The sequence below is a fragment of the Ursus americanus genome, chromosome 2 (assembly GCF_024610735.1).
Source record: "Ursus americanus isolate L20-20 chromosome 2, mUrsAme1.1.p, whole genome shotgun sequence".
NCBI lineage: Eukaryota > Metazoa > Chordata > Mammalia > Carnivora > Ursidae > Ursus > Ursus americanus.
Window position 1 is genome coordinate 23,521,573 of NC_142128.1, and position 25,946 is coordinate 23,547,518.

Genomic DNA, 25,946 nt, shown 5'->3' on the forward strand with positions numbered 1-25,946 from the left:
ACAGCTCACCATAGAAGGCATACAGATGACAAATAAGCATATGAAAAAATGCTCCATATATCATTCAGTAAATGTAAATCAAAATAACAATGAGATACCACTATACATCTATCAGAATCAAAATTCATAACACTGATGATAACAAATGCGACAAGTATATAGAGCAAGAGAAACTCTCATTTGTTGCTGGTGGGAATGCAAAATATGTAACCACTTTGGAATGGAAGAGACTTTGACAGTTTCCTACAAAACTAAAGATACTCTTACCATACAGTCCAGCAATTATGGTCCTACGTATTTACACAAAGGAGTTGAAAAACTTATGTCCATACAACAACTTTCACAGGGATTCTTATAGCAGCTTTACTCATAATTTCCAAAACTTATAAGCAAACAAGATATCTTTCAGTAGATGAATGAATAAAGATACTGCAGTACACCCAGACAAAAGAATATTATTCAGTGCTAAAAAGAAATGACGTATCAAGCCATGAAAAGACATGGAAAAACCTTAAATGCATAACGCTAAGTGAAAGAAGCCAATCTGGAAAGGCTATGTACTGCATGATTCCAACTATATGACATTCGAGAAAAAGCAACACCATAGACACAGTATAAAATGATCAGTGGTTCCTAGGGCTTGGGGTGGAGGGAACAGGAATGAGCAGATGGAGCCCAAGGAATTTTTAGGGCAGTGAAACTATTCTGTATAGACACTATACCAATGGATACATGTCATTATATATTTGTCCAAACCCATAAAATGTATAACAGGAAAAGTGAACCCTAATGTAAACCATGGACTTTGGACGATAATGAGGTATAGGTGTAAATTCATCAATTTTAACAAACATTACACCCAGGTGAGGAAGTGGTGTGAGGGAAGCTACACAGGCATGCAGGTTGTGGGTATATTAGAAATCGCTACACCTTTCCTCAATTTTGCTGTGAACCTCAAACTGCTCTTAAAAAAGTAAAATATTAACAAAAAAACACAGGAAAAACTTTTTTTTTTAAAGATTTTATTTATTTATTCGACAGAGATAGAGACAGCCTGCGAGAGAGGGAACACAAGCAGGGGGAGTGGGAGAGGAAGCAGCAGGCTCACAGCAGAGGAGCCTGATGCGGGGCTCGATCCCATAACGCCAGGATCACGCCCTGAGCCGAAGGCAGACGCTTAACCGCTGTGCCACCCAGGCGCCCCACAGGAAAAACGTCTTAACATCATAAGTCATCAGTGAAGTACAAATAAAACCAAAGTGAGATACCTCAACATACAGACTAAAATGAATGATGACACATAATATTTGAGAAGATGCAAAGCAAAAAATCTCATCAATTACTGGCTGGAGTACCAAATGATACAAACACTTTGGAAAGCCTCAGCAGTTTCTTTTTTTAATTGTTATTTTTAAAATTCTAGTTCAACATAGTGTTGACATAGTTAACATAGTGTTATATTAGTTTCAGGTGTACAATATAGTGATACAGCAATTGTATACATTACTCAATGCTCATTATGAGAAGAGTACTCTTAATCCCTGTTACCTTTTTCACCCTTCCCCCCAACCACCTCCCCTCTGGTAACCACCAGTTTGTCCCCTATAGTTAAGAGTCTTTTTTAGTTTATCTCTTTTTTCTTTCTTTATTTGTTTTGTTTCTTAAATTCCACATGAGTGAAATCATATGGTATCTTTCTCTTTCTTCACTTAGCATTATATTCTCTAGCTCTATCCATGTCATGGCAAATGGCCAGATTTTCATTCTTTTCTATGGCTAATATTCCATTTTATATCTATATATCTATATCTATATATATCCCTCCTTCACTATTTCCCATATATAAATGCATATATCTCTCTCTCATATCTTCTTCATCTTTTCATCTATCAGTGGACACTTGGACTGCTCCCATAAGTTGGCTATGGTAAATAATGCTGTAGTAAACATGGGTGCATATATCTTCTCAAATTAATGTTCTCATTTTCTTTGAATAAATACCCAGTAGGGGAATTACTGGATCATTATGGTAATTCCATTTTTATTTTTTTAAGTCTTAAATTCCACGTAGTTAACACAGTGTAATATTAGTTTCAGGTGTACAATATAGTGATTCAACAATTGTATACAACACCCAGTGCTCATCACAACAATTTCACTCCTTAATCCCCATCACCTATTTAACCCATTCCCCATCCACCTCCCATCCAGTAACCCTCAGTTTGCTCTCTATAGTTAAGAGTCTGTTTCTTGGTTTGCCTCTTTTCCCCTTTGCTTGTTTGTTTGTTCTTAAATTTCGCACATGAGTGGGGGTGCCTGGGTGGCTCAGTCAGTTGAGCACCCGACTCTTGGTTTTGGCTTGGGTCATGATCTCAGGGTCCTGAGAATTGAGCCCTCCACTGGGCATGGTGCAGAGTCTGCTTGTCCCTTTCCCTCTGCTCTTCCTCCTGCATGCTCTCTCTCTCAAATAGATAGGGTATTTGTCTTTCTCTGATTTATTTCACTTAGCATAATACTCTCTAGCTCCAAACATATCACTGCAAATGGCTAGATTTCATTCTTCTTTATGGCTGATTAATATTTCAATGTGTGTGTATGTTTGTATACCACTTCTTTATTCATCGGTTGATGGACACTTGGGCTCTTTCTATAGTTTCGCTATTATAGATAATGCTGCTATAAACATCAGGATGCATGTATCCCTTTGAATTAGTACTCTTGTATTCTTTGGGTAAAAACTTAGTGGTGCAATTGAATGGATCAAAGGATAGTTCTATTTTTAACTTTTTGAGTCACCTCCATACTGTTTTCCAGTGTGTCTGCATCAGTTTACATTCCCACTAACAGTGCAAGTGGATTCCCCTTTCTCCACATCCTCGACAATACCAATTGTTTCTTGTGTGGTTGATTTTAGCCATTCTGACAGCTGTGAGGTGATATATCATCATAGTTTTGATGTGCATTTCCCTGATGATGAGTGATGCTGAGCATCTTTTCATGTATCTGTTGGCGAACTACACGACTTCTCTGGAGAAATGCCTGCTCGTGTCTTCTGCTCATTTTTCAATTGGATTATTTTTTTTTGGGTGTTGAGTTGTATCAGTTTACATATTTTGGAACCTAACCTTTTATTGGATTTATCATTTGGAAATATGCTCTCCCATTCCATAAATTACCTTTTAGTTTTGTTGATTGTTTCCTTCACTGTGCAGAAGCTTTATATTTTGATGTGCCCCAATAGTTTATTTTTGCTTTTATTTCCCTTGCCTCAGGAGACATACCTAGAAAAATGTTGCTGGCAGCCAATGTTAAAGACCTTACTGCGCTCTTCTAGGATTTTTATGGTTTCAGGTCTCATGTTTAGGTCTTTAATCCATTTTGAAGTTATTTTTGAAATAACTGATGAATAACATGGTGAAAGACCATGCTCCGCTTTCATTCTTTTACATGTAGTTCATCATTTTTCCAACACCATTTGTTGAAGAGACTGTCTTTTTCACATTAGCTAGTCTTACCTCCTTTGTCAAAGATTAATTCACCATATAATGGTGGGTTTATTTCTGGGTTTTCTATTCTGTTCCATTGATCTATGTGTCTATTTTTGTGCCAGTACCATACTGTTTCATGACAGCTTTGCAATATAACTTGAAGTCTGGAATTGTGGTATCTCCAACTTTTCTTTTTCAAAACTGCTTTGGCTGTTTGGGCTTTTTGATCTACTTCCGTGAAAAATCCTGTTGGTATTTTAATAGGGATTATATGAAATCTATAGATTGCTTTCGGTAGTACAGACATTTTAACAATATTTCTTCTTCCAATTCGTAAGCATGGAATGTTTTTCCATTTCTTTGTGTTCTCTTCAATTTATTTCATTAGCGTTTCATAGTTTTCAGAGTATAGGTCTTTCACCTCTTTGATTTGGTTTATTTCTAGGTATATAGGTATCCATCTAGTCTAATTTGTCAACAAAATTGATAAACATCTAGCCAGACTTATCAGTAAAACAAGAAAAAGGGCCCAAATAAATAAAATTACAAATAACAGAGAAATAACAACAAACACTACAAAATACAAAGAATTATAAGAAAATATTAAGAAAAATTATATGCCAAAGAACTGGACAACCTAAAATAAAGGGATAAATACCTAGAAACGTATAACCTCCCAAACCGAATCAAGGAAAAATAGAACCAATTTGAACCAATAGCCAGCAATGAAAGTGAATCAGTAATCAAAAAACTCCCAACAATTTACAATTGCACAAAGACAATAAAACACCTAATGGTCCAAGAACTTTTTTCTCTTGCTCTTACCGTGATTAATATCTTGAAATAGTAACCCTATGTTTTTGGTTTAATACTCAGTGTTTCAGCCCCCCATAATAATAATAATAATAATAATAATAATAATAATAATAATATTATTATTATTATCATCATTATTTTTGTCTCAAGGACTAGAGAACAACAACTAAGCCTAAAAAGACAGAGCCAGTTATTTCCCTTTATCCTTCCTAGGGTAAAACAACAGATATGAAGTTATGCACAAAGAGGAAAAGCAGCTTTCAAGTGTCCTGTCATCTTACCTCCTTCACTATTTCCCAGATAGATATAGGAGAATCTTAGGGTAGAAGAGGTCTGACTCCAAAAGAACCTAGTGAGGAAACCATCTTACCCTCAATATCCTGTCCCTTATTAAAATGAAAAACAATCAGACACCACCCATGAAAATTCCCTGAGCAGACAAACCAGTTTAAACATACAAAGCTTAATTTAGCTAGGCTAACTCAACCTCACTCACTTCTTGCTTGTGCCTCTGGAAATCATAAGCAAAACTTAAAACTTTTTCACAAAATTGTTATGAGATAACCACTAGTCATTCCCCATCATTTAAAATATTCTAATATCATAAAAAATCACTATAAAGAATAAACAGTCACTGCCTTCTCACACAATAAGATGCTTTGTTATAATATATCCAATCATTCCATGTTTTGCTTTGAGTGCTCATAATTCGTGAACTGTCTTTTTAGTGTATGCACAAAACTTTTAGTAACTACTATTTCAGTGATTCATTGGTTTTACCTCTACTATTTCTGGACTGTTAAAACCCTAATACTAAACGCACTCCTACTCCTGTCCCCCCAAACTTGGATGCAACACTGGGGTGGGAGGGAAAAGAGGAGGAAGTTGAAGGGACATGACCCGGTGTGTCTGAAAAATTTTAGGGCAACCTATTGATGCTCTAAAAAAACAATTAAATGGAGTTACTGAAAATTAAGCCATTACAGTCCTAATTTCTTAGATGAGATTTATACTCACTACGCCTCATTTCCTTTTCTGAAAAGCACTGAGCTGTTCTGAATGAAAGACAGCAGCTTTCTTAATTCTGCTAAAACAGAGTTACCTTTCCTTTTAAATCTGCCTACTTTGCATAAAATGAGGTGACCAAGAGGGCTTGAATATTCCTCTGAGCTGGACTAATACCATTCATATGGCTCTAGGGCCTGACCATCCTTTTCTCTGGGCATCTGCTTTAGAAAACCTTTAATTATACACCCTTTTGCTGTTTAAAACATACGTAACTCTTTCCTGTTTTACAACCCCAAACTCTCTTCCTGAAGGACCTGAGAGTCATCCTTTGAAATGCAATCCTCAAGGAAGATAGCACCCCTATTCCCAGTCTCTGTGGGAGGTAAGAGCTAGCTTCTAACAGGCACCAATCAGCAAACACACATGGCCTAATCACAGAGAACCACAGGAGCAAACTTCAGGAAGCTACTCAATGTGTTCTACTGGTCAACCTCCCCTCTACAGTCCTCCGGCATATTCCCATTGTCTCACTCAGCCCTCAAACACCTTCCCAGCCTTTGTTTCAGCAGAACTGAACGCAGACTGAGTTCTGGCCTCTCTTTCCAGTTCCTAGAGCCTTGCACAAAGTCTTCCTTGCCTGTTTAACTTAGGTCAGTGCAATTTCCACTTTGGCAGAGGAGAACTAAGACACTTGAGCTCCCTGCAGCACTTAATTTCCATACCCCTTCCTCTATTTACTGAACGTTTGCTACATTCTGTCAGTTGAAATATTCTAATCATCCTCAGAGATGGGTATGAGTAGTATCCAGTTTCTTTTAGATGAAGATACTGAGGCTTAGTGAAATCAAGCAATTTACATTAGCTCATTGCTATAATCTGAATGCCTCTGTCCTCCTCTTCTGCCCAAATTCATATGTTGAAATCCTAACCCCAATGTGATGGTATTACCATGAGGGACACAGGCATGTGATTAAGGTCATGAGGATGGAGCCCTGATGAATGGGATTCGTGCCCTTATGACACAGGCCCCAGAGAGCTCCCTTGCTCCCTCCACCATGTGAAGGACACAGCAAGAGGATGCCTGTTTGTTTATCAGAAATCAGGCTTTCATCACACACTGAATCTGCATGGAGCTTCGATGGGAGACTTCCCAGCCTCCAGAACTGTGAGAAATACAATGGCTGTTTTTAAGTCAGCCGGCCTACAGTATTCTGTTATAGCAGCCCCAGCCGACTGGGACAGTCACACAGCAAATAAACTCTGGACTCCGCAGGCCAAGACCCGCAACATGTGCCTCCGGAGCCCTGGCTTTCAAATCCTCAGCACAGCCAAAATCAAATTTTGTTTAATTTGTTCTCGTTAGCTTCTCTGTGTGTTTCGAGGTCCAGAGAAGTGTCTTTTACTTCCTGGGCTAGTTTTGGTGTTTTGCAAGGGGAGGGCACTTTCTCCTCCCTCAGAAGCCCTGGATGCATTCCCCAGACCAGGGGCCCCTGGAGAGGAAAAGGCTGGGAGTGAGGTCCTGCGAGGGACACGCAAAACACAGGATGGAGGGTCAACACTGGGTGTGGCGGCCCCCGGACATTCGACAGTGAGGGTATAGGTAACATTATAATATGTACATTACATACAAGGGGGTTTGGGTATCCTTTTGAAGGGGAGCAGAGAGGGTTGTGGAGGGTTCCAGTGTATTCGGGGGCTTGTGTGGGGTTCGCACTTTCAGGGGAGTTCGGCCGGCGGGTCGGCCTCCGGGGCAGTCCTCGGAGCACCCTCCGCCTTCCCGGGGAAATCTGGGGAGAAGCCACCGGGGCGGGGAGGTCCCACACTCACCCTCGAAACCGCCACAGCCACACTTCCACCTTCACCTCTGAGGGACCCGCGTCACCCACGCGGCGCCTCCTGCCAACGCCTTCCCCAACCGCCCCGCCGCCTGCCGGTCCGCCGCCTTGGGCCCTTCCTCGCGCATGCGCGCACGTGCCCAGTCCCCACCCCGCCCCTCGCTCCCTGCAGCCCTCGCGCCCTCAGGCTTCACCACCTTCCCGGCACGCATCTCTCTACTGCTCTGCGCACTGGACCCTCTCCTGGACCCGTCAGAGCGTGAGGCCTCACTAAACTCTTCCCTCTCACACTGCCCGAGGCCCCACGACCCTGAGGGCCCTACCTCAGGCCCGTTCGCTTGCTCCCAGGCGCTTCACCTCTGCACCCCACTGGACGACCCCACCATCCTCTAACTGTCGCTGGCTCCCCTCTCCCTCATGTGTCATGGTCACTCTCAGTGGGCCAATACCTGGTGGCAGGAAGTGGGAGGAGATTCAGTGGCCGCCGCCCTCCATGGTCTGTGGGGGTCAACAGAAAACTTGCAGAGGTGCAGGCACAGGGGCCCGCCACCCTGCTCTGGGGGTCACTCAAAGCCCCAGACGCTGCGCGACCCAGCCTAACGCGCAGGGTCCAACGTCTTGCTCCCAGCTGCACCGCCCCTCGCCCTGGTGGCGTGCTCCGCCTCTGCCCGTGGGCGCTCAGCGCGTGGAGACTACGACTGCGTCCTCTGCGCGCGCAGCCCCTCAGTGGGCCTCAGCCCTGGACCGCTCTCCTGCTGCTCCAATTCGTCAATGGTCGCTTCTCTTGGCGGACCAGCCTCCCCCCCCCCGCCCTCCCGCAATACGCACCTCCACTGTAGCTTAATGGTTGGAAGCCCAGGTTCTGAATTCTGTCAGAGGGCAAATGGCTTCCCTACTGAACCAGGTATCGGGTTCTGGCCTCTCAGCGCTAAATGGGGCTGGGCTCTTGAACTGTCAGGTTAAGCTTTGTCAGGAGAGGGTGCTGGAGGGACCCTGCAGGACCAAACGCTGCTGTTCCAGGTTCAGGTGTTTTCTCTTGATTCTTCTTGCTGTCACCTTGCTGCTGCCAGCGGCAGGTGTGGAGGACATTTCGCGTCATTCACCCTACACCCCCATTCTCATTAACCATGGGCACTCAGTGACTCTCGTAGGTGTCCCTTCCTAGTACCAGCCTGCCAACAACCACAGAAAAGTTTCCTGCTTGCTACATCCAACCAGTTCCCTGTTGGCCAGCCTAGGCAGCCTGTAACCTATGGGGCATTTCCTGCTTGCTCAGCAGATGTGGAACAGCCTTCATCCAAGGCCAAGGACCTTCCCACCAAGCTCACCTTCTCCAAGAACATCTGAATCCCAGCCTTGGAGAGGAGTCCTCTTCCAAGTTTGTTTCTTCCTTGGGTATTATCCTTCAGCCATAGTGTATTCTTCAGCATTCTCTGTACTTTATGGCTAATCCCCGTTACAGTTAATAATTCTTTTAGCTTTCTCTGTTCAAATTGCTGTGTGGTTTCCTGGTTCCTAATGGGGATATTGATAGATATTCCTGCTTGCTTGGTGGGTAACCCTGTGTAAATCCCTCTACCCTCTGAGCATCCATGTACAGTGAGGATACAGCACTACCTAGCCCAGAGGTTTGTAGTAGGATTAAATGATGCAATGCATGTAAAGTGCTTAGTAGAGGAATGTACACATCTTTTTGTTGTTCTTTCTTGCTGGAAGATAAGAGGTGGTTTGAGAAATAGGGAAGAACAGTGAAAAAGACTACCTGACTCAAGGAATTTTTTTTAAAAGATTTTATTTATTTATTCAACAGAGATAGAGACAGCCAGCGAGAGAGGGAACACAAGCAGGGGGAGTGGGAGAGGAAGCAGGCTCATAGCAGAAGAGCCTGATGTGGGGCTCGATCCCATCACGCGGGGATCATGCCCTGAGCCGAAGGCAGACGCTTAACCGCTGTGCCACCCAGGCGCCCCTCAAGGAATTTTTTTTAAAGGATCATTAATAAAGCCAACTGGTGATGAGATGCAACTAAATAAAATTATTAAAATAAATTTAAATTAATAAAGTGAGTTTCCTCTCCCTTTTTAGAGATGGCCAGCCTAGGAAACAAATTTTGCAGTTACTGAAATCACATGGCAAAGATCTATAACAGAAAGTTATATTACAGCTGAAAACAATAAAACAATAGTTTCTGGATATCACTTTATTACAATATCCAACTGAGTATATAAAAACCATCACCCCCAAACCACCCCAAAATAGAACAGCTTCAGTGACTCTTTCCATCTTGTAATTTCAGGAGGATCATCCCCCTTGTCTGCTTATCAGCCTATGAATCTAGAGAAGTGATTAGTTTTCTCGTATTTTTTTAATGGGGACTCCATGTGCCCAAACAAGAATCAGAAGAACTCTGTCTCCCTCTGTACCTTATTTCTCCTTCGTTCCTTCTTAATCAGAGATTTGGGCAAGAGTAGAAAAGTATGAGACACCTGGGTGGCTTAGTCCTTAAGCGTCTGCCTTCGGCTCAGGGCATGATCCCAGAGTCCTGGGATCGAGCCCCACATCAGGCTCCTCTGCTAGGAGCCTGCTTCTTCCTCTCCCACTCCCCCTGCTTGTGTTCCCTCTCTCACTGGCTGTCTCTCTCTCTCTGTCAAATAAATTAAAAACATCTTTAAAAAAAGTAGAAAAGTAAACACACTATTTTTAATGAATGTTTTTGCTTCCTTTCTTTGACTCTAAATATTCTTAGTGCAAAGATTTTCTTACAAATGTAGACAAATGTAGAATCTTGTTTTGAATTTTGGAAACAATCCAACTTATCCCCATAAACTTTGACACTGATTTTGAGTCTTTTTATTATAAAATTGGTGTGTGGTGTGTGTGTGTGTGCATGCACGTGCAGATGCATATACATAGAAAGATGATTTTCCCTTCAGGCTTTATGATCCTCTTACATATAATTCATCTGCAAATACATAAAGCTTTTGCTCTTCAGGCTGTCCCATCTGACAGCTCCATCATTTCTGGATGTTTCTCTTCAAATATTCAAAATACTCAGGAATAAGTCGTTGTCCCCACCCTGATAAATGCTGATCTTACATGTTTCTAGCATAGAAAACAGGAATTTTACCAAATGTCTTTAGATTTGCACAAGCCATCCATGTAAATGTACAAAGAATTGACATATGGTCTCCTTTGGAGGACTCTTTATTTCATAAATAAATAAATAAATAAATAAATAAATAAATAAATAAATAAATAAATATCAAGATATACACACACAGAAATGCCCCTCTATGTATCCAGGTGTAGTAGAGAGTACTAAGGAAGACAAAGTGTCATCAATTAGAAGTGAATCTCATTGCACCTTTTTTTTTCAATCACCTTCTGTGTTCTCTGGGGTGGCAAAAGTCAGGAAGACTTGTTCCAGCGTTATCTGACTGATGGAATAGTCTTCTAAATTGAATTTCTCTTTAGCTTCCTCCAAAATACCAAACACCTTTAGGAACGACAGCAATAAAAAAGTGCAGTTACCACTGCAGGCATCAACTCCAGCGCCCAACCCAGATGAGCCTCTTCACCACTTCCTCCAACTCCTACCAAGTTATTGTTTGATGACAAAAAGCACAGAAGGGGGATATGAGAAAATGACAGAATAGATCATTGAGAATCCAAGAGTAAGCAGTTCTCTGTCCCCATTTTCTTGAGGGGGACAAAAATGGGATTTAGAGGTGGAAATCTGAAACAATTAATCTCTAGGAACCACTGAAAAGTAAAGTCTCTGCTCCTTCTATAACATTAGGCTCCCATTTCACATGACAGTACTAAACACTTCCCATTATTAGTGCTTTCTTAACATGTAACATTAGAAGAGCATGGTTGCTAAAATCACCTTTCCCCAGCCATTGTCCTTGCTGGGAATGTAGTAGTTAAGGATCCCTTGATTCTCATGTTTTAATTCACTACCTAGGAGAGGAAAGATAGATGAATAATCTTACAGATTTCATTTTAAAGTTCCAAAATATTGCTACATCATCTTAATTATACAAAATTAAGGGATGACTAAATAAAAGAGGGACATCATCCAAAAGCCCACCTCTTTAGTATATGTGACATGGTTAATTCTTTCAGCAGGCTTCAGTCACAAAAAAGTTGTTAGCTCATATGCACAATGTAAAAAACTTGAGCCTTCTAAAATGCTATTGTGACTACAAACCAAGTTTTGAGAATATAAACTAGCAGGATTTTCATTCTAGTTGTGTGAGTATGTATGCATGTACAGTGTGTTTGCTGGGGAGTATAGCAGGGCAAGACACTGTGAAAAAGGAAATCACACATATAAATGCCCAAAGTCAGGCTGTGTGTTCTTATTTCTTTTATAGGTGAGTAAGAATCAACCGGTAGAATGAGAGGGAAGGGTATCCATTTCAAATTCAGAACAAACAGATGTGCTTGTACTTATCATTGCATATTTGAAATTATTACTAATTAAAGTAGCGGGTTAAAATTGTTTTAAAAATATATGTTAGAGTAATCAAAGAAGTTATGAGACTGAGGTGGGTCCAATACCTTGGTAGCCTGTAAGTAAATCAAAACCTAAACCAGAGTAAAATGCACTTGAATCTGAGAAAACGAAACTCAAGAACAGACAACTACAAATAGCCAACTAGGTTTTTGCAAATTAGACAACAGCTTAAGCTATAGCAAACCAAATATTCCCTTGCTTACCCACATGTCTTTTCTATATAAACCTCTCCCTTAGCTCTTGTTTGTAGTGTCCTTCTCATCACCTTTAGTGTGGTGCTGCCCAATTAGAATCGATATATATTCTAATAAACTCCTGAAAATTGTAATATGCACCAGTTTATATTTAACAGTTCTGGTGTCAGAATCAGGGTCCAAAAGTACCCTCCCACCCAATGCCCTGGGAGCAAAGAGCAAACAGGCATTGGTACTCGCTGAGCCCTTTGTGGGCTTTCACACTGTGCCTGAAGATTGTAGGAAGTCATAGTGCCTGGCTAGAGATTTAATGAACATATGCCTTCCTGGATGAGAGTAACTGAAAAGCAAGGAAGGAGTGTCTGGAAAACTGGCCTCTTTTAAGATTTCTGGGCTGAAAACAGCCGGATCCTTGTTGCAGCTCAATGGACTCATCCAGGGAATAAATGCTTGACTTACGAGTACATTTATCTTAGGAGGTCACCTACTCCACATACTCCCTGTCTGCACGCCCATCACGAGCACAGTTTGTTTATTCACAAGATACTCCCTAGACCACTGTCCTGATTATTACAGCTTCACATTCTTTCTTGTTTTTCTTCTTCCCTTGTATTGATCACATTCACAATAAAGGTGGAGGCAAGGCTTGGCTCGGGGCCTCTCGCCACTAGAGCGTCTGGTCCCCAGGCCCTCTCCTTTCTCCTCCTATGGCGTCTGGAGTAATCTTTTCATTTGCCGTCTCAGGGTTTGCTGGCCAAACCCGACAGAAGATCTTGGGTATGTATGTCCCTCTTGGATATCCGAGCTCTCAGTATTGTGTCATGAGCTCTCCGACTTGATTACAGCTTTTCTTTTACCAGACTGGGTCTGGAGTTGAACAGGGTCTGACTTAAACATTATTAGCTCTCTGACTTCAACCAAACTGGGTCCAGGGTCAGACTGGTTCCAACTTAAACTGGACTGAATTCAAGTGGGCCTTAGGTAGGTATAATTTTTTTTAAGGAATGGAGAGAAAAAAATAGTTCCTCTGAGTCCAAAGAGTCTAGGACTTTTCCATCTGGAACTCCAGGTAAGTATTGTGTATAAAAATTATGGGTCTATGTTTTTTAATCCATTCTGCCAATCTCTGTCTTTTGATTGGAGAGTTTAATAAAGTTTACATCTTTTCTGGCCTTCCTTTCTAAAGGACAACCCTGCCAGGTATATTATTCTTGCTTGACAGATATTTTTTTCTATCAATATTTTGAATACATAATCTCACATTCTTTTGGCCTGTAAAACTTCTGTTGAGAAAACTGGTCATGGTCTTATAGGGTTCCCTTGCATGACACTTTTCTCTTGTTGCTTTCAAAATTCTCTTTTGACATTTGCTAAATGTATTACAATGTGCTTCTCAGTTAACCTTTTTTCTAATTCAACTATTTGGGGTCCTTTGGGCCTCATGAATATGTGTATCTATATCCCCTCAACGTTTGGGAAGTATTCTGCCATTATTGCTTTAAACAGACTTCCTGTTCTTTTTTCTCTCTTGTCTTCTGAAATTCCCATAATGCATATAATTTTTTCTGTTTCAATGTCCCATGAGTCCTGTAGGCTTTTTTTTCATTTTTTATCATTCTTTTTTTTCTTTTTTGCATCTCTGACTGGATAATTTCAAATGGCATATCTCATAGTTTACTGATTATTTCTTCTGCTTGGTTGAGTCTGCTGTTAAAGCTCTTCTTCAGTTCAATAATTATTTTTCAGCTCTAGGATTTCTGTTCATTTGATGGTGACTATTTCTTGTATTTTTCATTTTGTTCATGCATTGTACAACTAATTTTGTTTAGTTGTCTTTCTGTGTGTTCTTGTAGTTCACTAAACCTCTTTAAAAGTGTTATTCTAAATTCTTTGTCAGATAATTCATAGATCTCTCTTCAGGGTCAGTTATTGGAGATCTGTTAGTTTCTTTTGGTGGTACCATGTTTACCTGATTCTCTGTGGTATTTGATTCCTTGTGTTTGTACCTCCACATTTGAGTAAGTAGTCTCCTAGACTTTATAGGTTCACTTCAGCAGGACAGACCTTCACCCATGACCTTGAGGTACTGCACTATTTATATGGTAGCTTCCATGGGCAGGCAATGCTTGTTATCAGGGTCTTGGTTTGGGTGGGTACAATGCTTGTGCTCTGAGGTGGGGGGAAGAGGGGTGGCTATCTGTGTTCTATGGTTTGATTATACTGCCAGCTGAGCTCTGCATTCAAGCAGTCTAGTGGTGCCATTAGCTGAGTTCTGTAACCACCTCTGGCCAGATGAGGTATAGGCTGTGTTCCCTACCAAGATGGTGCCAGCAGGTTTTTGGACTCCACAATTGGGTAGGGCTAGGGGCTAAGCACCATTGCTTTGGTTTGGGGGAGGCCTCAGGCTGTGCTCTCCAACAGGATGGTGCTACCTTCTGGTCTCTGTGTTTTAGTGGAGCCACAAGCAAGGCCTAAGAGTCAGATAAGGCATAGGCTGTGCTCTAAAATTACGCAGGTGCTATGACTGTGTCCCAAACCTGGGCAGGACTGCTGGGTGGCTTTTACAATCTAGTACGCTGCTGGCTGTGTTTCATTGTTGGGTAAGGTCACAGCCTGGGCTACTTTTTAGGGGGGCCTCCAGCTGTATCCCATAGTTACATGGAACTAGAGACTGTGCTCCACAGTTGGGGAGGGTCACTGTCTGTGTTCTGTCTTCAATGGTGCCACAGGTTATGCTGCATGATTACGTGGGGTCACTCGCTGGGCTCCTTGCCTGGGTGAGTCCATAGGCTTTGTTCAGCAATTGGGCAAGGTCACATTCTAGGCTCTGCAGGTGAGCAGTACCATAGGCTAGGTTCCATGGCTGTCCAAGATCACCATGCATGCTCCCTGGTTATGTGGGGCCAGAGACTATACTTAACAGTAGGACAGGGCTGTTGGTTTGGGTCCTAGCCCAAGCTGACTGTAGAATGAATTCAATAGCTTCCTGGATTCACTGATCAGGCTTCCTGCCTTTGCTTATAATATTTATTTCATCTTTTTAAAGGCCAATATTTATTTATGGGTTCCAGTCAGTTCCTTTCCAATTCTGTCATATTGGAATAGCAATTTGCTCAAAATAATGTGAGTAATAATGGGGCAACAGCCACCTTACAGGTGAGAAAGTGCCTCAAACCCACATTCCCATTAAAGTTCTTGTGTCCACATCCTGGGGAATAGGTTTTGGGTCAGTGTTTAGTGTCCCTTCTTCAAGTAGAGCAAGTAGCTAGGATAGCACAAAGTGAGATTTTTCTGGTCACAGCTTTTCTTTGTGGTGATTTAGGGACCACATCAAATAGAACTCTGATACAAGTACTCAGAAATATTTCCCAAATGAATGCATAAGTGAATATTGAACTTCCTAATGGACTTTGCTCTAAAGAAATTCTATTTCCCACACATATGTTCCCCACATGTACTCTACAATCCATTTCTTTCTATTTTCTGATTTCCATTCTTACTGCATAATCCATCATGCATTTTCCGTTGCTTAGAAGATAAAATTCTGACTCCCCACCTGACTCCCCACCCCACAATAGACTTCTGTGATATTTTGCTCAGCACAGCAGGGTGGAAACAAAGTAAAAGCCAGAATTATTAAGTCTTGGCATGTCCCTGCTTTGTATTTTGAAAGAGAAGTAAAGGACAGAAAAAAATAGTTGCTTTCTCTGGTATTGTACCATATAGGCAGAGAGATGCTTATTGAATTTGGCTTGAAGAAGCATGCTACTTTCGAAAGGAGAGAAAAGCTTACTGATTCTTATTTGAATCTCAATTCCATATCCTGGCTCTGACAGAAAGAGACCAGAGTTACATTATTAGTGCAAGGAAAAAAAACCTTTAAAGTTTTGATGGATGATATCATGGACTGAATTGTATCCCCCCAAATTCATATGCTAAAGTTCTAACCCCAAATGTGATTGTGTTTGGACAAAGGGCATTTAAGGAGGTAATTAATGTTAAATGAGGTTGTAAGGATGGGGCCTCAATCCACTATAACTGGTGTCCTTATAAAAAGAAGAAGATACACCAAGGATGTACACAAAGAGATAAGGTTGTGTGAGGACACAGCAAGAAAGCAGCCATCAGCAAGTCAAAGAGAGAGGCCACAGGGAAAACCAGACCTGCTGAAACCTTGATATTGGACTTCTAGCCAGGAAACTGTGAGAAAATAAATTTCTGTTGTTTTACCACCTAGTCTGTGGTATTTTATCATAGCAGCCCTAGTAGACTTACACAAACTATATGTGCAAATAATTGAGAATTATGCTCAAACACATGACTTTAGATATATAAATCATACAGATAGTCCTAATCTACAACTGCCCTATAGTTGTATAATATACAAAAGTTTGGCGAATACTATTGACCTTTGAACAATACAGGGCTTAGTGTATAACTTTCAACTCCCCCAAAACTTAACTACTAATAGCCTACTGTTGACGAGAAGTCAGTTGATTGACAGTCAATTAACGTATATTGTGTATGTTATATGTACTATGTGCTGTATTATTACAATACAGTAAGCTAGAGAAAAGAAAATGGTATTAAGAAAACTATAAGGAAAGGAAAATACACTTACAGTACTGTACTTACAAAAAAAAATCCATGCATAAGTTGACCCATGCCATTCAAACCCATGTGGTTCAAGGGTCAACTGTATTTCTGTTTGTTTGTGGTTTCTTTTTCTGTGAAAACTTCTTAACACAACCAGGCATAGAATTTTATAAGAACAAATATTAAAAAGGATCTCCAAGGGCATCTAGGTGGCTCAGTTGGTTAAGCATCCAACTGATAGTTTTTGCTCAGGTGATGATCTCAGGTTGTGAGACTGAGCCCTGCATTGGGCTCCATGCTCAGCATGGGGGCCGGCTTAAGATTCTCTCTCTCCCTCTATTCCTCCCCACCCCAGCTTGTGCACTCTCTCTCTCTAAAAATAATTTAAAAAATTTTTAAAAATAAAAAAGATCTCAAATGAAAGATCAATAAATATCAAAAACTCACAAGAAATAGTTATTGGAGACACATGCCATCTGGGTGGTGAGAACAACTAATATGATTTAACAATCTCTAACAAAGTTAGCCTAACCAACCTAATTTACCTGGGAAAACCGTTGCAATATATTTTTTAAAGTCCTCTAATTTATTCTCATCTGTGTCCATGTTGAACTTAGCCTTCAGGATGTAAATATTGCCAAACTTGTTCTTGAGGTGCTGAGGGCTGCCCAGGCACATGAATTTTCCCTTCACCATTATGGCCAGCCTGGTACAGAGGGCATCACATTCCTCCATACTAGCAAAACAAGACACAAGAATGATGTAAGGCTGAAAAGATCTCCATTGGAAGACATCCTGTAGTTCAACTTTCCAGTATTTTGTGACTCTCTTTAAAATGGGAAGTTGGATTTGCCTATCATCAGCATCATGCAAAGTGGAGGTACTTTTAAGTTAAAAGTAATTGAGAACCAAATTCTCAAATGGAACAGATCCTAAACTTTCTGCCCTCTCCTCTCAGAGAGAGTTCTTGGCCATTCCATTCACTAGGATTCAGGAGGAGCTCATACTTAGGCAAGTTTATTGTCCAATATTACAAGCCCCAAATAATACTCTCCCATAGCCACGAAAACACTTCCAACCTTTAATCAAGCCTCTCAATAAACCACACCTGTGAGAGGTAATGATGATGACTTTGCCACTTTCACGTGCCCTTGTTACTGTGTTCCAGAGCAGGCGCCGGGCCCCTGGGTCCATGCCAGTTGATGGCTCATCCAGGAAGATGACTGAGGGCTTTCCCATTAGGGCAATGGCATTACTCAGTCTACGTTTGTTTCCTCCACTTCATGGTCAAGGAAGGAGACAGAAAGCAGAAGCAGAGATTAAATTACATTACAGTTATCTAATACATCAAACACCTATTTAATATATGTCATCTTTTCCAGAAAACAATTTGCCTATTTCCAAAATGCTGAGTCAGGGAGCAAGCAGAGATAGTAAAAATGCTGATTACATGCAGCTCAACCAAGGCACCAGACCCAAAATTACATGCATAAATCAAATCATTTACATTTGAAATGTAGAAAGGTGACTTTTGTTTACAAAATCAATTTTAGCCATGTTATCAGTGAAATTTATATTCTTATTCTTGAGATTCCTTGGGAATCCTAGATACATAAACTATATAGTGGCCAGGCTAATACAAAGAATCTTACATTGTCTTTGAGAGACACAGAACTATAGAGGTAGAAAAATGGTCACTTTTGTAATTCAGTGGCTACAATTCTAATAGCACCAAGATTTTGAGTTCTATCTTTGCAAAGGGAAGATATGATACTGTTTAGGTCTGCTTTACTGTTGGCATCTAAACACTGGCAGGGCATGAGATTGCTTCATAGTCATTGCCTCCGTTTGTCAGTGAACTCTGGTTAAACTGTAGGCACCCATTCCAAAGAGCAGAAACACAGGAGACTCATCAATATTAGCTGCAGTGAGAGCACCAGTATAATATCTCACCTGTAACTGTAAATAAACTTGTCAGCATAGGGTTCCAGATTCAGTGATTGCAACAGTTCATTCACATATTGTGTAATCTGGGTCTCAGGAATCCCCCACAACCTGGCATACATGACTATAATTTCCCGAGCAGTCATGTAATCCAGCAAAGCATCAAACTGTGGACAATAGCCTATTTTTGACCTTACCTGAAATAAGAGAATAACAATGGACACAATTCAACTATCTTATTGAGCATATAGTAAATATGGATAACATACAAGGCTTGTAGTTCTCCAGCCCATGCCTCTAAAAAGGTTAGAACCCACAGAGTTTTTCCAAAGAATTTCTCCAGTGATTATAGAATCATTGTATCTGGAGGCTATTATCATGTATTGGAACACAAGTGTGCAAAAGTATGGATTTTTCTATCATAATTTATCTCCCTATATATGGCCATAATCAATCGATGAAATAAATGGAAAATTGTCTTAAAATAACAGTGCACCTATTTACATAAGTATATTCACCTGAAGAAGCAGAATGAGATAGAAAGAGGTTAGTTTACCATTGGCTCAACCTTTACTCATTACAAGCCTAAAGGCAATTTGGATGACGCTAAAAAGTAAAAGAGATCTAAATGACTATTGTGATGTACAAGGTTAATAACTGGGTGGAGATTTTTGAAATTTGGGACTTTATTTTCTAAGTCTTCATTGGTTTAGTCTCAAGGAATGCTAGGATATCATAACCAAAGACTGTCATAGAAGGAGAGTTTCAACAGTAACATCTGGCTTCAGCTCAGTGGCATACTACTTTTTGGTAATAGTAGTAGATAGTTGGGCAATAACTAGGGTCTTCCACAGCTCTTTTATATGCAGTATGATTTCATGACCATTGTTTAAAATGTTGGTGAGGAGAACTGGGATCCTAGCTCTTATTTAGGTTATATATTGATGATGAAGGAAGACTTAGCTTATAATAAAAATGTTATAATATTTAGACGAAATATCTGACTAAAATTTAAGTTAAAATCAATAATTATCTTGGTCAACTGCTTCCTCGTGCGTGGATTAGGCCTGTCCCTCTGTTGCTGTTCCAGCTTCTTGAGGTGAGAATATAAAAACTGCATTTTAGATTTTTCTATTCTTTTGAGTGAGGCTTGGATGGCTATGTATTTCCCCCTTAGGAGTGCCTTTGCAATATCCCATAGGTTTTGGACCGTTGTGTTTTCATTCTCGTTGGTCTCCATAAATTGTTTAAGTTGATTTTGATTTCCTGGTTTATTGAATCCTTCCTGAGCAGGATGGTTCTTAGTCTCCAAGTGTTTGAGTTTCTTCCAAATTTTTCCTTGTGGTTGAGTTGCAATTTCAAAGCATTTTGGTCTGAGAATATGCAGGGAATAATTTCAGTCTTTTGGTATCGGGTGAGACCTGTTTTGTGTCCCAGAACATGGTCTATTCTTGAGAATGTTCCATGGGCATTAGAATAGAATGAGTATTCTTTGGTTCTGGGGTGTAGTGTTCTATATATATCTATGAGGTCCAACTCATCGAGTATGGCACGACATCGGCCAAAGCAACCTTTTTCATGACACATCTCCAAAGGCAAGAGAAACAAAAGATAGAATGAACTTGTGGGACTTCATCAAGATAAAAATCTTCTGCACAGCCAAGGAAACAGTCAAAAAAACTAAGAGGCAGCCCACAGAATGGGAGAATATATTTGCAAATGATGCTACAGATAAAAGACTGGTATCCAAGATCTACAAAGAACTTCTCAAACTCAATACGTGAGAAACAAATAAACAAATCATAAAATGGGCAGAAGATATGAACAGACACTTTTCCAATGAGGACATACAAATGGCTAACAGACACATGAAAAAATGTTCAAAATCATTAGCCATCAGGGAAATTCAAATCAAAACCACACTAAATACCACCTTACGCCAGTTACAATGGCAAAAATTAAAAAGACAGGAAACAGCAATTGCTGGAGAGGATGTGGAGAAAGGGGATCCCTCCTACATTGTTGGTGGGAAAGCAAGTTGGTACAGCCACTCTGGAAAACAGTGTGGAGGTCCCTTAAAAAGTTAAAAATGGAGCTACCCTATGATCCAGCCATTGCACTACTGGGTATTTACCCCAAAGATACAGACATAGTTAAGAGAAGGACCATATGCACCCCAATGTTCAGAGCAGCATTGTCCACAATAGCCAAATCGTGGAAGGAACCGAGATGCCCTTCAACAGATGAATGGATTAAGACGTTGTGGTCCATATATACAATGGAATATTACTCAGCTATCAGAAAGAACGAGTTCTCAACATTTGCTGCAACATGGACGGCACTGGAGGAGATAATGCTAAGCGAAATAAGTCAAGCAGAGAAAGACAATTATCATATGATTTCTCTCATCTATGGAACATAAGAACTAGGAAGATCAGTAGGGGAAGAAAGGGATAAAGAAAGGGGGGGTAATCAGAAGGGGGAATGAAGCATGAGAGACTATGGACTCTGGGAAACAAACTGAGGGTTTTGGGGGGCGGATGGGCTAGCCCGGTGATGGGTATTAAGGAGGGCACGTATTGCATAGAACACTGGGTGTTATATGCAAACAATGAATCATGGAACACTACATCAAAAACTAATGATGTACTGTATGGTGACTAACATATCATAATAATAATAAAAAAAGATCCACAAGGGGAAAAAAAACAAAAATGGGTAAAGGACTTGAATAGACATTTGTTCAAATAATATAAACAAATGGCCAATAAGAAAGAAAAGATGCAAATCAAACCTACAATGAAATACCACTTTGCAGTCATCATAAGAAGTTTTCTCAGCACCTTTTGAAATGATCATGTGACTTTTAACCTTTTATTCTATTAATGTAGTAGATCACATTTATTGATTTTTATTTGTTGAACTATCCTTGCATCTCAAGGATGAATCCCACTTGGTATGGGTGTATGATACTTGAATTGCGCTGTTCAATTCAGTTTGCTAGTATTTTGTTGAGAATATTTGCATCTATATTAAGCAGTGATATTGGCCTGTTGTTACCTTTTATCGTAGTGTCCTTATCTGGGCTTTGGTATGTTATAGGCAAATAATGAATCATGGAACGTTGCATCAAAAACTGGGGATGTACTGTATGGTGACTAATAGAACAAAATAAAAATTATTTTTTAAAAAAGAAAATAATGTTGACTTTGTAAATGAGTTTGAAAGTGTTCCCTTCAATTTTTTGGAAGATTTTGGGAGGAAGTGGCATTAATTCTTTAAATGTTTGGTAGAATTCACCACTGAAATCATCTGGTCCTGGGCTTTCCTTTCTTAGAGGAGGTTTGATTATTACTACAATTTCCCTAATCATTATTGGTCTGTTCAGATTTTATATAGCCAGAAGTGGAATTTCTGGAGCATATGATAATTCTAAAAACTGCCATAAAGTTTTCTACCATCAGTATCTTTTTTAAATTGTTAAGACTTGTTTTGTGACCTAACATGTCATCCAAACATGTCATCTAACATATTCCTTGTGTGCTTGAAAAGAATGTATATTCCTTTGCTGTTAGGAATTTGTCAGGTCCTATTTGTCAGGTCCATTTGATATATAGTGCTAGTCAAATTCACTCTTTATTGATTTTCTGTCTGGATGTTCTATCCATTATTGAGGTTTCCTGTTATTGTATCAGTTTCTGCTTTCAGATCTGTTGATATTTGTTCATATACTTAGGTGTTCTGATGGATGCATATATATTTACAATTGTTATAGCCACCTATTGAATTGACACTTATTATCATTAGTGTCTCCTGACAGTTTTAATTAGTTTATTTTGATATAAGTATAGTCATTCCTACTTTCTTTTGATTACCATTTGTATGAAATATGTTTCCATAACTTCACTTTCAGCCAATGTGCATCCTTGAATCTAAAATGAATTTTTTGTAGACACATCATAGTTGAAACTTTTTTTTCCCATTTTGTTTTTTTCCTTTTTTAAAAATTTAAATTCAATTAGCCAAGGTATGCTTAGTTTTTGATATAATGTTCAATGATTCATTAGTTGAATATAACCCCCAGTGCTCATCATATCATGCACCCTCTTTAATTTCCATCACCCAATTATCCCATCCCCTCAACCACCTCCCTTTCCACAGGCCTCAGTTTGTTTCCCAGAGTCAGGAGTCTCATATGGTTTGTCTTCCTCTCTGATTTCTTCCCATTCAGTGTTCCCTCCCTTCCCCTATTGTCCTCTGCACTATTCCTTATGTTCCGCATATGAGTGAGGTGGTACTAGAGGGAAATACATAGCTATCCAAGCCTCTCTCAAAAAATTAGAAAAACCCCATATGCACAAGCTAACCTTACACCTAAAGAACCTGGAGAAAGAACAGCAAATAAAGCCTAAACCAAGAAGGAGAAGAGAAATAATAAAGATTAGAACAGAAATCAATGAAATAGAAACCAGAAAAACAGTAGAACAGATCAATGAAACTAGAAGTTGGTTCTTTGAAAGAATTAATAAGATCATAGTTGGATCTTAACTATTTATCCATTCAGCCTGTTTCTTTTCTTGGGAAGAGTTTAGTCTGTTGAGACCCACTGATAGGGAAGGATTTATTATTGCCATTTTGTTAACTGTTTTCTGTTTGTCTTATAGTTATTTTGTCCCCCTTTCTCTCTCTCGCTGTATTCCTTTGTCATTGTTGTTGCTTTTTGATTGATTGATTGATTGATTGATAGGTGTTAATTCCTTTTCCTTTTCTTTAATGTAACTTCTTAGATATTTTCTTTGTGATTACCAAGGGACTTACACAAACTGTTTTATAACAGTCTCTTTTAAGCTCTGTTTAACAACTTAAATTGTCTGCTTTTTCCCTTTTTCCTCCACATTATATGCTATTTATGTCAGAATTTATATCTATCTATATAGTATATCCATTAACATAATTTAGTTATAGTTGTTTAAATACCGTTTTCTTTTAACTTTTATAGTACAACTAAAAGCAATTTACCCACCACCAATATAGTAAAGCATTTCTGGTTTTGTCTATATATTCACCTTTACCAATGAGCTTCATATTTTGTTATTCTCTCATATTGTTCAGTGTCCTTTAACTTGAAGAACTGATTTTAGCATTTTTTTTGTAAGACTGTTCTAGTGCTCATAAACTCCCTCAGCTTTTGCTTGTCTGAGAAAGTCTTTATCTCTCCTATATACTTGAAGTACACATTTACTGGGTATAGTACTCTTGGTTGGCAGTTTTTGTCTTTCAGCACTTTGACTGTATCATCCCACTCACTTCTTGCCTGTTTCTGCTTAACAATTCTCTAATCATTAATGGGGGTTCTCTTGTATGTAACAAGTCACTTTTTTCTTGTTACTTGCAAAATTCTCTTTGTCTCTAACTTTTTATAATTTGATTATGTGTCTCAGTGTGGGTTTCTTTGGATGCACTTTTTTTTTTTTAATGCTTTGGTCTTCTAGATCTGATGTCTATGTTTTTCCCCAGTTTTGCAGTTTTTAGCCATGTTTTCTTTGAATAAGTTTTCTGCTCCTTTCTCTCTCTCTTTCTTAGACTTCCATAATGCATATATTGGTCCTCCTGATAGTGTCCCCTACATTTCTTATGCTACCTTCATTCTTTTTTTTTAATCCCTTTCCCTTTTTCTCTTATCAGAGGATTTCCACTGACCTGTCTTTGATGTTTCTTACCCTTTCTTCTGCTTGATGTAGTCCACTGTTGAATTCCTCTATTGAATTTTTCAGTTCAGTTGTTGAATTCTTCAGATATATGATTTCTGTTTGATACTTCTATGCATTTTCTCTTTGTTGAAATTCTCATTTAGTTCATGCATTGCTCTCCTGAATTTGGTTAGCATACTTACAATAATTGCTTTGGATTCTCTGTCAGATAAATCATCTATCTCATTAGGGTCTTTTTCTGGAGATTTAACTTGCTCTTTTGTTTAGAATATATTTCACTGTTTCTTCACTTTTTCTAACTCTCTATATTGGTTTATGCACATTAAATAAAAAACCCAACTCTCCCAGTCTAGACAGGTTGGCCTCATGTAGGAGAAGAAATCACCTGGCCACGGATTCTCCAAACCTCTTAAAACTTAGTGCTTGTCCAAACCATCATTTATGTTAGTGACCCTAGGAGATTAGGGTGTATCAAATCCCATCAGTGCCCTGAAAGCTGAGGAAGTGCCCACAAGCCCATTCAGGCTCCTGGAAGATTACTAATTGCCTGCCCCATTAGTTCCCAGATGCAGATTAATTTGAAGTTCAACTTTTGTTGGGATGTTAGATATGTAGTCTAGCCCCTTCTGGCAAGAAACTGGGAGCTGGGTATGTTGGCCTACTTGCTTTGTGCTAAGCCACCCTGTCAGCCCCCAGAGCTAGGAAATTTGGGAACCAGTCCCCTGGGTGACAGCCATAAAAACTGAGGAGCTACATGTATGGTTTAAACCTTTCAGTCCTTACGGAGAAGCTGGGAGTTGGGAATTCCCTCCTGTGTTGTGGGTGGGGCTTACAGAGAACATGTGTCCCAGCTTATCCTACCTTTTTTGATGTGAGTATTTCCTCAGTTGTATGATGTGTAGGAATCTCCCAATTCATTTCTGGATTTCTCTCAGAGGGAAATAATCCCTGTGTAACTGTTTAATTGGTGTATTCTTGGAAGGAGGGAAAGTCAGGAGCCTCCTAGTCCACCATATTGCTCTTTAGTAGCTTCAAAGAACAGTAGAGACACTCTTGTCTTAGATTCTCAGACTAAGGCTGCTCTTATTATCCTATGACTTACCCTCAAAAATTTATTTCTGTCTCTGAAACCCACTGGGTGAGTCAACAGTATCAATATCAATACCTGCCATGATTCCTACCTATCACCTTCCACTACTTGCCTCTTACCTCTCCTCCAAGTAATCATGCTACTCACATCTCAGATAGTAATTGTGTCTTACCTCTTGAAGATTTTTGGTGATACTTAAGTTCTCAATGAACACATCCCCAGAGGTAGCAGTCTCCTCTCCAGTCAATATTTCAAAGGTAGTGGTTTTTCCAGCTCCATTTAAGCCAAGCAATCCAAAGCATTCCTCCTTTTGGATTCCAAGGGAGATATTTCTGACAGCCAAAACAGCTGGACATGTAAAATATATCTTAAAAAATACAGAAAACACAATATTGCAAAGGATATTTATAGGTTAACTTCAAAAAATACATCAGACACCTATGGGCCACTACGGACCTCAGACAGCTTCACAAAAACTCTTCTACTCTATTGGAATAATACACATAGATTCAGAAGACCACACTGAGCCCTTGATGCTAATGACATGCTCTTTAATAGGAATGAAATAATAAGTTGGCCATTGAATAATATTACCTTCGTGAGTTCCTTAATAAGTACTGTGTCATTCAGCAATTCCTGAGGCTGCTCCAGGATTCTGTTTCTTTCATATTGTACATCATCATCTTCAGATTCCCCAGATAATTCCTTGGACACTATATCCTATATTTTCAAAAACAACATC

General features: G+C 39.7%; 1 protein-coding gene across 1 annotated transcript in view; it reads right to left on the bottom strand.

The window, feature by feature from the left end:
• Positions 1-10,350: 10,350 nt before the first annotated feature.
• The window catches only part of LOC123778824 (phospholipid-transporting ATPase ABCA3-like), a 142,940-nt gene continuing 127,344 nt past the window's right edge, over positions 10,351-25,946 (bottom strand). The window contains exons 24-30 of the mRNA XM_087869913.1: positions 25,799-25,924; positions 25,377-25,571; positions 18,413-18,600; positions 17,568-17,738; positions 17,005-17,195; positions 11,037-11,110; positions 10,351-10,643 (exon numbers count right to left, since the gene is read on the bottom strand). Of these exons, the coding sequence (XP_087726039.1) occupies positions 10,521-10,643; positions 11,037-11,110; positions 17,005-17,195; positions 17,568-17,738; positions 18,413-18,600; positions 25,377-25,571; positions 25,799-25,924 (1,068 nt within the window). The 3' untranslated portion in view covers positions 10,351-10,520. The remainder of the gene's footprint in view (positions 10,644-11,036; positions 11,111-17,004; positions 17,196-17,567; positions 17,739-18,412; positions 18,601-25,376; positions 25,572-25,798; positions 25,925-25,946) is intronic.